Source organism: Amblyomma americanum, chromosome 1 (assembly GCF_052857255.1).
Source record: "Amblyomma americanum isolate KBUSLIRL-KWMA chromosome 1, ASM5285725v1, whole genome shotgun sequence".
Lineage (NCBI taxonomy): Eukaryota > Metazoa > Arthropoda > Arachnida > Ixodida > Ixodidae > Amblyomma > Amblyomma americanum.
The window spans coordinates 12,952,499-12,966,389 of record NC_135497.1 but is presented as its reverse complement, the minus strand read 5'-3'; the positions used below and the strand labels follow the sequence as shown (position 1 = coordinate 12,966,389).

The window sequence follows — 13,891 nt, the reverse complement described above, 5'->3', positions numbered from 1 at the left end:
CAGTGCACATAACTCGTCAACACAGACAAAAATTGTTGGGGCACAGTGCTAAGGGCAACTGTGTTTTAGAAATTCTAAAAACTGATATGAATGTTAATCACAGTGTGCTACATTCCTCTCAATAATTAATGAGCCTAATAGTAATAGTTAACACTGGAATATTAGTTAACCAGACTGCTGGTTAGCATGTCTTAGTTGTATTCTGCTGTACTGCACCGCTAACAATGCTATGCCGAAAAAAAAGCTAGTCTAACTCAAAAAGTCTATTTTTAAAAACTGTGTAAAGTCTTAGGTGAAACGACCTAGACACTTGCGTCATTGGAAGGAATCCTGGGATATGCGTCCACCATGTTTCTGTACCACCGGCTCCTGTAGTTCGCAAACTGTGTCGTTTCAGTACACAGCTATGTGTGCAATATTTGGCTGCTCCAAGCACAGCGATAGCCATGGACAGAAAATGCCGATGAACACAAACTTCTCAATAGAGAAGATTATAGAGGACCAATGAGGGCACACAAAGGGACTGAGCACAATGTAACGAAGCTTGCACACGGCATGCATTAAACGTCCAAACCTTGGCCATAAGAACCACAACATTAAGTCGGTGGCATGCACTGCAATTTGCTATTTCAACTGTCAACAGTGTTCAATGGCTGAAACTAGGAAACCGTTTGCACTGAAATGGAGGCCAGTGAAGTAGCTCAAAAAGAGGAATCCTGCATGGGCCCTGTGGCTTCTCCTTGGGTACACCGCCAAGCATGAGGATTTTGCACGCAGCCAGCGCACACTGCAGGCACAGTAATCCAGCAGTGCATTGAGCTGACTGGAGACATTTCTTTTTTTAACATCTAGAGAGCTATAAAAGAAACAACACGCTTGACGGGAGCTACAATAATGTCTCAACATGTTCGAAGAGACTGAAGGAAAAGTTTTTTATTGACCCCTTTCAGACAAAGCACTTCAAACTGCTTTATTGAAAAGCCCTTCACTCCTGCACCAGTGAAGCCAATGTGCAATTACCATATTGTGGTTTGCAAACTTTCGCACCGGGCTCACAAAGTTGCCAGAAAACATCAAGTAGCTAACAAAGTACCTCTGCTGTGTTCGAAAACAGGTCGATGCCAGCACTCTTGTCTGCATTGTGGGAATCGGGGTTTTCCTTGTACCCAACAAATGCTGGTCCAATCAGCTGCAAATTGCAGCCTCTGGGTCTGTACACTCAGAAGTGGAGACATTTCCACAGCCAGTTGCAGCATGAAACACAACTGTTTAACCACGTCTCTCACTGCCCTTGGCAGCCAAGCAGTTCATGTGACATCACATATAAGCTATGTATAGGATGTCTCAAAGCGAGAGATGCAAACAGTTGGAGACAAATGGAGATCAACTTGATGACGTTGGGTACCCAAGGTAATAGGATCAAATAAGGCCGCAGCATGTCAAAGAGCCTCAGGTGGTAGAGGTTAATCAGGAGCCCTCCACTATGCGGTCTCTTAAAACCCATGCGCAGCTAATGAAATTGAGATCAAAAGCATCAAACCAAACAACCAATAGTCCTGAAGGCCTACAGTTTTGGATTGTGCTCCCTATTTCTTGACTGCAAAAGTGACTACCAATGCGCCGCAGTTTCAATTTTCGCTGGCAAAATTTGTTGTGTTGGGTTTAGTGGTGCATAAGCATCTAAGGCTATCAAGCGCCAAACACAAGGTATAGAAATTTGTTTTGTGCAGGATTTTATAAAAAGTGTAAGACAACGGTGGTGTAACGGGTATAAAGAGACATTCTGTACTACCTAGTGAAAATAAGGGGCAAAAATTTCAGAAATGGCTAATTGTAAATGCTTTAAGAAGGTCAGGTAGCCTCAGCAGCCATCCTTTGCTAGGCAAGGATGTCGAGGCTCCCGACCAATAAAATAAATGCCTCAGCCTTCTTCTCAGGAATGAGAAAGTGGCTGAGGTGTGGTCAAAAAAGTTTGTTATAAACTGACTATATATTATCAAATCTACAATTTGTTTAAAATACCTGTTCTCTTTAAAAACTTAAAAACCTGTGAAATGTCAACAAGTGCATCATCACCTAGGAGCAATGATGAGTGGAATGGTATGTGTTCATTGTAAAAAACTGCAAAATGCTTTTTCTTCATTGTTTCGAGTTTTCTGCATGAAAATAAAACATGGCTTACTGTTAGCTCATCTTTGCATAATTCACACTGGGGCTTGTCTTGTTTTGTCAGCATGAAATTGTGTGTGAGGTGTGTGTGTGTGTCCGATACGAAGACTGCAGATAATCGCTTCTTTGAAACGTTCCTGATGGGTGCAAGACTTCCACTCACCTAAAACTGGCTTTACCAAGTATAGTTTGTTATTTACTTCGTTGTTCCAAGTAGACTGCCATTTTTTCTCTTAATTTAAGATGTACTAAGTTCATGCAATCTTTAAAGGGAAAATTTACTTTTTTATTTGCTTGCCACGAGCTTAAGCAGCACAGAGGTCTGTTCTCTTGTTACCTTTAATTCCGACATGACTCGGTACCCAGCAGAGTTTCATGTTTTGTCATAAAACTGTGGCTATTTTAATGCTGTGTATGATGTCACAAAGAATCGGAGTGATAGCATTTCTAGAGTGGAGAGCTGTAAGTACACTGAGGGAGTCTGAGTAAATAATGCAGTTTCTGAGGTTCTCGTTTACTATTCTCTTTACGGCTACGCACACAGCATAACATTCGGCTGTGAAGATAGATGCACACTGTGGAAGTCTTATTATTTCCTTCTCATGCCCTCGTACCATTGCATTTCCTACGTAGGCATCAGTTTTTGAACCATCAGTATAAAAGTCAGTGAAACCATTGTATTTTTTCCTTGAGTGCAAAAATTTCTTGTATTACATGTTGTTTTAGAGTCTGTTTTCTACGGAAGTGTGTAAGAGTGAAATCACGCATTACAGGAAAATTGTACCACGGAGGCAGTGTATCTCGTCTTCGAGCAATGCCAGGTAATGTATCTAGTAAGTTGAGGTTTTGGCACATCTCTTCAAAACGCAGGAGGACTGGCCTAATAGCCAGCGGTTTGTTGTTAAACAGTGTTCTAAATGGGCACATTGTGACTATGGGGTAACATAGGTGTTTGGGCAGCGAACAGATTTTTAATATGTGTGAGCATGTGAGCATGGTTCTTCTGTCTGTAGGGATGGTTCATTGGTTTCTACATAAAGACTGTTTATGGGCGAGGTCCTGTAAGCACCAGTGGAAAGATGCAAACCTAAATTATGTACCGGACCCAGTCGTTTAAGGTATGATGGTCTCATTGACCCATACACTACAGATCCATAATCCAGGGTAGAGCGTACTACAGAGCGGTAAATTTGTATAAGACATGTCCTGCCTGCACCTCAATGTTTTCGTGACAGTATTTTGAGTATACTAAGGGATCAGGAGGCTTTCTTTTTCAGTGCATTTATATGAGGCAGGAAAGAGAGTTGATGCAGATGCCCCCCCGGCAGGGCACTGGCACAATTGATTTGCACCCGAATTAATGTTTTTTCACATTTGGGGCTCCACTGAAGTTCCATCGATTCTGGTGGGACCATGCAGCTGAGCCAAAAACTACCTCAGACCCTGCAAATTTTCAAATCCGTTTATTTTATACAAGGAAGGAGCAGCCACCAAGAGCTGTCGATGACTTAATACCAACAAATATGCAACAGCCTACCTGCACAAGCATTTATTAGGCTCAAAAACCTGCAAATGGAGTCGTGCAACAGCCCACGTCCACAATAGACAACGCCACTACAAGTAGGAGCACAGCTGCCAAAAAGGCAAATGACTGCTTGTGCTGGTTTAGAGTTCCAGTAGGTTGCTACACTTGGCAGCACATATAAATAGTTATGCATGTGCAGCGCAGAAAAATATGAGAAAAATGACCAACATAGGCACACTACCCCCCTACCGACTGTTACAACTTGATTCAATCCACAGTTGCACTATTCAACCAACCTGAGTGTCCATAGCAGTCTTTGCAATCGCCGTCTGCACAATATTTGTTCGATCTAAGCAATCAATGCAGTTGACTCGAAAGACACCCCGCTGAGCACAAATGAGTCCTTGCTGATCTAGCCTAAGAAAGGTTGCACACAAATACAAATGTCAAAGAGAGAACAAGGGGAAAAGCCATTCAATAAACACAACTGCTTTGCGTAACTTATTACAACTGCAGTGTGCCACAGCTAATCTTCACTGCAACAAAGTTGAAGAAAAGCTAAAATTTCTCTATTATCTTAACCACACATCACCAAAAGCATCAAACTACAGCACTTAACAGTAGAGTGTTATGAAGACTTCGCTTGACACTCAGCCAGTGTACTAATGCGAAGCACTGTTTATTATGTAGATTCTGCTGCCTATAACCTACCTTGGCATCACTGTTTCATAACCCAGTGACTACATTTTCTAGGATGGGGCACCTTTTGCCAACCGTTACCTCTCAACAGCTTCCACGTTGTGAACACGTGATATGTGCTTTGTAGTAAGAGCATAGCAGATGAAAGATAAGCATGCTTACCAACAATACCGCATGTCACGAATCAGGTCCTTAATACCATCTATGAGAACTGAAACATTCTCAAAGCGCATCCCTCGGCTGCAAAAAATACAAGGTTTTCAGAAAAACTTGTCGCAAAGTGAACTGCCTTTACATACCAATATTCGTGAAAGTCGAAACTGACATAGGTCAGTGCAGGGCAGTCCAGGTGTAGAACATGATTCAGATATGCATCTGCAAGAAGCTTCTCCTTCCCAGTCTGTTCCACAAGGCTGACTATGACCTGGCTGCCGTAGAGTGCCACCTGCTCTGCAAAGTGCTTGGCAAAGGCTTGTTTGGTCTCTTCCTCATCTGTGAATAAACATCAGTTCAATACAATTAATGACTGAATCTGACTTGCTACGCATACAGGGTGGTTACATTAGGGTAATTCGTTGCTTCCTCCATGCATGCCACAACAAGCACACTGTACCACCATGCAGCCTGCCATTATTCATCTTGAGGGGCTGCATTTTTTGCTGCAGAGAGAATACACGGCATTCCTCAGCCGGTTTTGAGAACCCTATGCAGACATAGCTACAGCTCAACACAAAGCATGCGGAACGGCTGTTGACGGTACGGTAGCCTTTCACAAACAGCAGTGTGAGGAGGCCTCACCACACAAATGACTTACGATGGGCACGTAGTTTACACAGAGAGAAGCGATAGCCGCCACTGCCGCAGGCTGGCAGCAGAGCTCAGAAATCGAAACTGCATGGTGAGATGCGTGATCATCATCATGCGTGCTGTTGTGCGTACGTCAGAGCTTGTGTGGGCAACAATGTGTCATGAAATCCAGGCTTGATACTGGATGACCTCTCGCCATGTCTAGGTATGACCAGCCAATGTTCGGCTGAGCAGTGCTGCTAACCTGACGTGTGAAATCTTGGCCACCACCCTCTTAAGGGCCAGGAGCAAGACAAATTAAGTGGCTCTAAAATGCATTAACCAGCCAACCACGATCTTGAGATCTCTTTGAACTGACCGAAAGTGTGAAGTACCATAGGTCTACTGTAGCACAATACATTTGGGCCTGTGACTATAATCACCCACAAACAGGTGCAAAATGGGCTCAGGAAATTCAGCCAAAACCCAGAGAGACTGAAGAGCTCACTACCAACAACAGCATGCACATTAATATGGGCAAGTGCAACAAGGTGCTAGCAAGTGTCACTTGTGCAAGAAATGAAGCATGTGGCATAATTACATAACATAAACCTGTGTACTGCCTTTATTAAAGGGATAAGACACTAAGTTAAGCCCACTGCAGCATAGGTGATCACACTGGCTCGAAAATTTCTGACATTATCTACTTCCTCCACCACCACATGCCAGCAAGCAGTGTCGATTTCTGTGCAGATAAAAATGTTCAAGCTCCTCCCCAGCCAGTGTTTACCATCATATAAAATTTCGGGTTCTACCATCTTTGCTGATAATGGTGTGCAGGACCTGAGGAACTCCAGTAGACATCATGCTTACTCAATCCTAACACACCCTCAATTGTAACACGCATCTGTTTTTAAAGGTAAAAAAAAAAAGTGCAATAACTGATTGCACCGAGCACCAGAATTTCATGCTTCAGTAAATACGCACGTGAGGACTGCCACTTGCCTCCACACACAGGATCACCTTATTTTAAAGTATTCCTTTGCACCCTCGTCAGCGTCCAAAGTGCAGACCTTGGCAGCACGTGCCAAGATGCTGCGCTCCGATAACATCATGGCGTGTTTATCTTTTGACACAAGCTCTGGCAGTGGTGGCACACCCAACGAACTTGGCAGGGCACCAAGACGCTTGTGCGTCCTGGACAGGAGGGGTGGCAGTGGTTGCACCCTCGATGTCAGGATGCGCCAGTGTATGCTTAGAAAGCCCCCAAGGTAGCCTTTTTTTAACCCGACGGCGTAGTGAATTCAGCGCGTCTTCGCAACTGACATTTCTGTTTGCCCAAGTCCAGGTCAAAGCTTCGCTGATCGGACTCTTCAAATGCTCGGAAGGTCCCTCGGTATTCATGAGCATGGTAGGCGATATCGGTAATAATGATATAGCGTCTAGAATATACCGGCTAGTGTGCCAACTGAGAGGAATGAGTGCCAGCAGCTGCAGCATACTGCCTGGCCACCCGCCTATCTATTCGTCCATCCGTCCGTCTAACTGGCGGGCTAAGCTGTCAGCAAATTATTCCTTTATTTCTAGCATACAACATAACATATTAACTCACAATATATGTATTAGAGTAAACAAACTGCAACCCTCCCCGTGACGCTGCATGTCCGATCTTTACAAGGCTACCTTGCACTGGACATTCTTGCTATGCAACAATGCGCCAGACAAATGACTCGCACCAAAGAAATTACACACCCGTGCATACTGCAATGACAGCAGCACTAAGCAACATCAGCTGGCGACGCAGAGATTAGGTACTTGAGACTTTGTAGCACGATGAATGGATGAACCGATGGATGGGTGGCCGAATGGGCAAGCTTAAAATCAGTTGCTGGGCGAGTTGGTATTGCATGCTTTCATTCACACAGCGCAATGACGAACACGGACAAGAGGGGAGACACCACAAAGCGCCAACTTCAACAACGTTTATTGCTGTGCGCAGGGAATACATATACAGTACAGCGGGCATGCGCAGCAACGAAAAGGAAAGTCATGCTAAGACTCGTAGCAGCACCAAATCGCAAGGGAACACATTATCGTCGGTACAAGATAGAAAACATAAAGCTAAAACCTAAAAAGCAGGACACACACCAGAACAAAAAACATAATACTCTAGTTCGAAATTCCCAAGACACGACGCTCCTTATCACTCAACAACTCCGATGAAGTGCTGACACAGTAATCTCCTTTTTCCGCGATCTCACCAGCCTCAGCTATCTCCCTGGATGTTTTCCTGACATACTTACGAAGGATTGGGGTTCTTCCCAAAAAGGAACAACGTTCCTTACACTGTTGGCAATCACAGCAGTGTATGCCGAGATGACGAGATGCCTCGCTGGCGCTGTTGCTATGTTCCATGAGCCTCTGGTTAAGACATCTGCCCATTTGGCCAGTGTAGCCTCGGCCACAGGGCAAAGGTATCAAGTAGACTACGTCTTTCGCGCACTCCACAAATGGTTACCTGTGCCTAACAGTGCAGGAATTGCGTACAGTGACGGTCGAATTCACCTTCTTGCACAGTTTTGATAGCTTCTCTGGTGCAGAAAACACCACATGTACACCTGCTCTTTTCCCTATTTTCTTGAGCTGGTGGGGGGTGGTGTGCATGTAAGGTAATACCATCACATTTTTTCTCCAATCTGTGTCAGCCCCGCCGTTGTTTGGAACCACTTTCCTTTTTTCTTTGAGCATGTTCTCGGCAACCGATAACAAGAGTGTACATGGGTAGCCAGAGCCGCTCAACCGGGTCACCTGGCTAGAGAACGCAGAATCCAGTCGATGCTCCCATGATTTCGCGAGAGCACTGCAAAAGCAAGACTTTACAATTGCTCGTTTAACTAGTTTTGAGTGGGCTGAACCAAGAGGAAGTATAGGTTTGTTTCCTCGCGGTTCATAAACCCAACACACATGGTCAGTGGAAAAATAAATGCCCTGGTAAAGAAATCTGACGAATTTGTCCACAGCCACTTCATGTGTCAAGATTAGTGGTTGAAGGAATTCTGAAAACAGAGACAAGATATTGAATATTTTTGCCTGATCGGACATATCTTGTGCGTTGGTAAAAACGAGAAAATCATCAACATATCTGAAAATGCCTGCAACACTGGACCCTTCACTTCTGCGTTTCAACTCTCGGTCCCGCTCCGCTAGAAAAATGTCTGACGAGGTGATCCGATTTCTTCAGGCGAACCTGTCTTTCTCAGTCGACATTAAATACCTTTATTATTCTATTCCAGAGGACAACCTATTGATCAGTGTTAGGAACTGCACAGACAGACACAGGGTGATTTTTTTTTTTCAGAACGGTAGTGGTTCATCCGTCCATAACTTTCTGGAATTGCTTTCAACTTACCTGAAGTCTACATTCGCAGTTAGGGAAGGTACCATCGTCACTCAAAAAAACGAAATATGCATTGGCTCCTGCGTTGCTCCTGTTCTGAGCGACATTTTTCTAGCAGAGCCGGACCGAGAGTTGAAACAGAAGTGAAGGGTCCAGTGTTCCAGGCATTTTCAGATATGTTGATGATTTTCTCGTTTTTGCCAACGCACAAGATATGTCCGATCAGGCAAATATGTTCAATATCTTGTCTCTGTTTTCAGAATTCCTTCAACCACTAATCTTAACACATGAAGTGGCTGTGAACAAATTCATCAGATTTCTTTACCTGGGTGTTCATTTTTCCACTGACCATGTGTGTTGGGCTTATGAACCGCGAGGAAACAAACGTGTACTTCCTCTAGGTTCAGCCCACTCAAAACTAGTAAAAACGAGCAATTGTAAAGTCTTGCTTTTGCAGTGCTCGCGCAAAATCGTGTGAGCATCGACTGGATTCTGCGTTCTCTAGCCAGGTGACACGGTTGAGCGGCTCTGGCTACCCATGTACACTCTTGTTATCGGTTGCCGAGAGCATGCTCAAAGAAACCAGGAAAGTGGTTCTAAACAACGGCGGGGCTGACACAGATTGGAGAAAAAATGTGACGGTATTACCTTACATGCACACCATCGCCCACGAGCTCTAAAAGATAGGGAAAAGAGCACGTGTTTTCCGCACCAGAGAAGCTATCAAAACTGTGCAAGAAGGTGAATTCCACCGTCACTGTGCGCAATTCCTACACTGTTAGGCACAGACAACCATTTGTGGAGTGCGCGAAAGACATAGTCTACTTGATACCTTTGCCCTGTGGCCGAGCCTACACTGGCCAAACGGGCAGATGTCTTAACCAGAGGCTCATGGAACATAGCAACAGCGCCAGCGAGGCATATCGTCATCTCGGCATACACTGCTGTGATTGCCAACAGTGTAAGGAACGTTGTTCCTTTTTGGGAAGAACCACAACCCTTCATAAGTATGTCAGCAAAACAGCCAGGGAGATTGCTGAGGCTGGTGAGATTGCGGAAAAGGAGATTACTGTGTCAGCACTCCATCGGAGTTGTTAAGTGATAAGGAGCGTCGTGTCTTGGGAATTTCGAACTAGAGTATTATGTTTTTTGTTCTTGTGTGCGTCCTGCCTTTAAGGTTTTAGCTTTATGTTGTCTTTCTTGTACCGATGATAATGTATTCCCTCGCAGTTTGGCACTGCTACGAGTCTTAGCATGACTTTCCTTTTCGTTGCTGCGCATGCCCGCTGTACTCTATATCCATTCGCTGCGCACAGCAATAAACATTGTTGAAGTTGGCGCTTTGTGATGTCTCCCCTCTTGTCCGTGTTCGTCTTTGCGCTGTGTGAATGAAAGCACGGATGGACAAGGCCGAACCCCTTAAATCAGGTAGCGACTCACACCACCAAGCCATAACTCAAAATATATTTTGTACTTAAACTGGAGATGGGAAATGCTCCTCTATGTCTTTAGCACAAGCCGCTCCACGGCCGCCTTCCGAGTGAAGATGAAATTTCACTCTTGCCTTGATTTTAGCCTCCGGTCAGGTAACCTTCACTTGGTTATTTCTACCCGTTTAAAATCTACTTTTCCATCAATTTCCTTAAACCACAATACTTTCAATAAATCAGCCCAGCTGCTTTCCCTTGTAGTGCAAAGCCCTTCACAGAAATGTACCAAGTGTTCAGCCGTTGCCTCCTCTCCACATGCACTGCATAATGTGTCTATCTCTTGGGACTTGACCCAGTATGTCTTAGGCCACAATACTCCCATCCTGGCTTCGAACAACAAAGAGCTTCAATTATTATAAGATCGTTTCTTTGGCAATTTCCTGCTTGAACGTTCTGTATGTTCCCAGCGGCAATTTCATCTGCATCCCTGTTTTCCACAGACCTCTCTCTGTTCCTTTAACCTTTTTCTTAACCAATAATTCCTGATCTGATTTGATCTTCCACATCTAACGTGCCCAGTATGTCCAACAAATCCTCTTGAATTATACACTGTCGTAGACTCCCTTGATATGCAGAAATGCTAGCCGTAGGGGCCTGCGTTCCTTTTCTCGATACGCTGCGTCAATGAGAACAGACCATCTTATAAGCTCTTTTGTTTCCGGACCCCATTTTACAGCTCCCCTAGCACCCCCTCGTTCTCCACCCAAGCCTGCAATCTCGTCCTTTATGATCTGCATCACCACCCTTTGTAAACAACTGAAGTAACTGTTATGGGACGGTAGTTGTTTATGTCACCTTTGTCCCCCTTTCCCTTATATACATCATGCTCATCCTGCTTAGTCTCCATCCATCGGTGGCTTTCCCATTTGTTATTTTGCTCACTACCCCTCTTAATGTTTGCTTAGATTTTGGGCCCAATTTCTTTACTAACATAACTGGAATACCATCTGGTCTGGTCGACGTGCTACTAAGGACCTTTTTCTCTGCCCATTCCCACTCTTTTTGTCAAAGCGATACCATTGCAGGAACCAGTCCATCCTCCTTCACTAAAGTACAAGCAGCATTTTTTCTTCTTTAAATTTTTCTGTAATCATTGTTCTTACATGTTCCACAATTGCCTCATTCCCTTCTAGCCAAACACCTCGAACTGTAACTATAAACCTTGGCTCTAGACTAGTCTTACTGCTCATATAACTCAGTCTGTGAGCACTGCCCTTAACCGGCAACAGTTGACTGTCATTGGAAACTCCTCCCTTCCCGTGGCGAGCCGCTGGTGCTCGGCACACTAGCTAGTATATTCTAAGCACTGTTAATATCAATGCGCAAGAAGTATCAAGCCACCATTTTTTGTGATGCCGATCACAATAGCATGCTGCTGGCATAGTTTCGTTTTCGAACTCGATTCCACATGTAATCTCTAGGTGGTTTTTTAGGAGGAAAAGGTTCCCCAGCGTACTTTCCATAACTTTTTGCATAGTGTACTGTGACGTAGAAAGATACCACACAGACCCACAGGAAGTCATATGCACTAACAAAACAGTGATATGTTTGCTCTGCTGCTGCAAAGAGCATAGCTCATAACTGGTACAGCGAATCAGCAATGGTGTTTTCCGCGTTGATCTTTCTGCTATTACATATAGCTTAGAGGGAGGGGAACTCTGCAGTCCCCTTACTCAATGACCTCCTGTAGGCAGCACTGAAACATGGAGCACTATCACTCCCACATGCCTCCCGAGTTCAAAAATGTAGTAACGCTTTTTGTAGCAACCCTTGTTGTTGTCGGTAATAGTTCTTGGAATATAATGATTACAGCTTGGGTTCACCAACAGTGAAGCAGAACATCAAGTGCGGTGACCACCGTGCACAAACCTACTGTTGTGTCTGGCATACTGGATGCCTATATGCATGCATGAAGCATAACAGATGAGTCCGAAGCTCACATGGCTGAACTCACAAAGGCCCAATGAGGCACACAGAATGACCAGACAGACAGTGCTTAACAGCCCTCTGGTAATGGGTCAGTTATAAGTAAATACACTGAAGGCAGCCATCCCCAACAGGTCCCCACTAGACAATGCCTGAACATCCCACAACAGCAGGTGGTCTTCTCAGAGTAATACTAGGGATACTACAATGACAAAGTTGACTTGCTATTGACAGTGCCCAGCTCTGGTGAGCCTTAGGCTCTGCAGACGTGCATGGGTGGTTAAATTTTTACAAGGACAGGAGAGGGTACCAAATCTTGCAGCTCAGCCCAAAAAAATCTGAAGCTTATTTAACTATCGGCTATTTTGAAACAGCCTTTCTCGGCCTTGTATCTTGTCTTCTGTTTCAAATAAACTGTTCTGTTGAGATGAACAAGGTCTGCTCTCTCAACCAGCACTGTGTTCCTGGACAAAGATGCTAGCCACTTTTCGTACTGCTTCTACTGCCATTATATCCATCAACTGCCATCATCACCACAGTCAGTCATCCCCATCATAAGTTAACAGGCCTCATCTAACTTGTAGCTTTGTAGATTGTCACACCACTTGCAGCATGTTCAGATGAACTGCCCAAAATTATTCAAAACCATTGTAAGCTGTGAACAGCTCACAGCTTTGGTTAAAGGCAGCCCCACCATCTGCAAATCGGCAGAAATTGGCCGCTGATTCTGGTTGAATTTTGATTCGGAGTTTCTTAACTGGTAGGGTTAAAAACCTCAATAACTAAACCTCAAGGACTAAATGTCTCAATAAAAATCCTGTGGTATGCCTTGATTGATGACATTATTGCTCGTTGCTTTCCAGGTTCAACATGGTGGGTCGGCTAACTTTTATAAACTTCAATATACATTTAATACATCTTTTACGCCTCAGGTGCAACTGATATGTGAAAGTAGTAGTTCCACTCCCCATTGGCAGAGGAAACAAATTTGTGTTTGAAATGTCATGCCTGTATCTCTTTAAGAGCACCACTGACAACAAAAGCACATGAACAGTGCTTTCAGATAAGTTCCCACCTCTGTCAAGGCATGGGGGAGGACGGTACTTGTAGCCAGGCTGGCTCCAGAAGACAGGCACCGACCCACGCACTTGCACAAACGACACCACATGGGCTGCATGCTCAAAAATCTGCTCCGTCTCCACATAGTTCGCACACTTGCCCATCTCATCCACACCCCGCCGCTTATAGCGAGTTCCTGCCCGGTAACGACTCCTGCGTGACACCAGGCTCATGGTGAACTCCTTGGCTGGAGGCCGCGCCACACTCTGCACATCAAACCAGGTGCCCGAACTGTCCTGGCCCAGAGCAGCTTCAGGCTGGCCGCTGTCGATGGGGTCAAGCTGGCAGCGCTCCACTTGCACAAAGCCTTGAATAATGGGCAAGACCCAGTGCTCGCCACCCTGCAGCAGATACAGCTCATCACTCACTCTTGTGGCTGACGCAAGGTTTAAGTCAGCGCTCTGTGGCATTTCCTTACTTGCCCGTGTTTGTCTTTGCGCTGTGTTACTGTAAGGACAAGAAGCCTCCTGAGTCCCGAAATAAAATATAGACTCACGTGCTCGGGGCACACCAACCTCTGGTCTAGACAGGGCTTATTTGTACACTCCCGTCACATTACAGATGCTCTTATGGTGAATGCTACCACAAGTACCACAAAGCAAAAGGCACATGGTTCCACATGAAACAGGCTAGAACTGCACACAATATCTATGTGCAAAGCGGCGGTACCTGAAAACAACATAAAAATTTGCAACTTTCACAGGCTATAGGAGATGCCTAATATGGTTGCCCAAACTAGCGCTAGCCTTCTGTTCTGCTGCAGCGCATTGCCCATGTTCG

The 13,891-nt window shown here is 44.8% G+C and overlaps 1 protein-coding gene across 1 annotated transcript in view; it reads right to left on the bottom strand.

The window, feature by feature from the left end:
• sp3 (phosphatidylinositide phosphatase spermathreecae) overlaps positions 1 to 13,891 on the bottom strand; it is a 117,975-nt gene that overhangs the window by 75,738 nt on the left and 28,346 nt on the right. Inside the window, exons 7-10 of the mRNA XM_077642989.1 lie at positions 13,068 to 13,452; positions 4,693 to 4,885; positions 4,556 to 4,633; positions 3,991 to 4,111 (exon numbers count right to left, since the gene is read on the bottom strand). Of these exons, the coding sequence (XP_077499115.1) occupies positions 3,991 to 4,111; positions 4,556 to 4,633; positions 4,693 to 4,885; positions 13,068 to 13,452 (777 nt within the window). The remainder of the gene's footprint in view (positions 1 to 3,990; positions 4,112 to 4,555; positions 4,634 to 4,692; positions 4,886 to 13,067; positions 13,453 to 13,891) is intronic.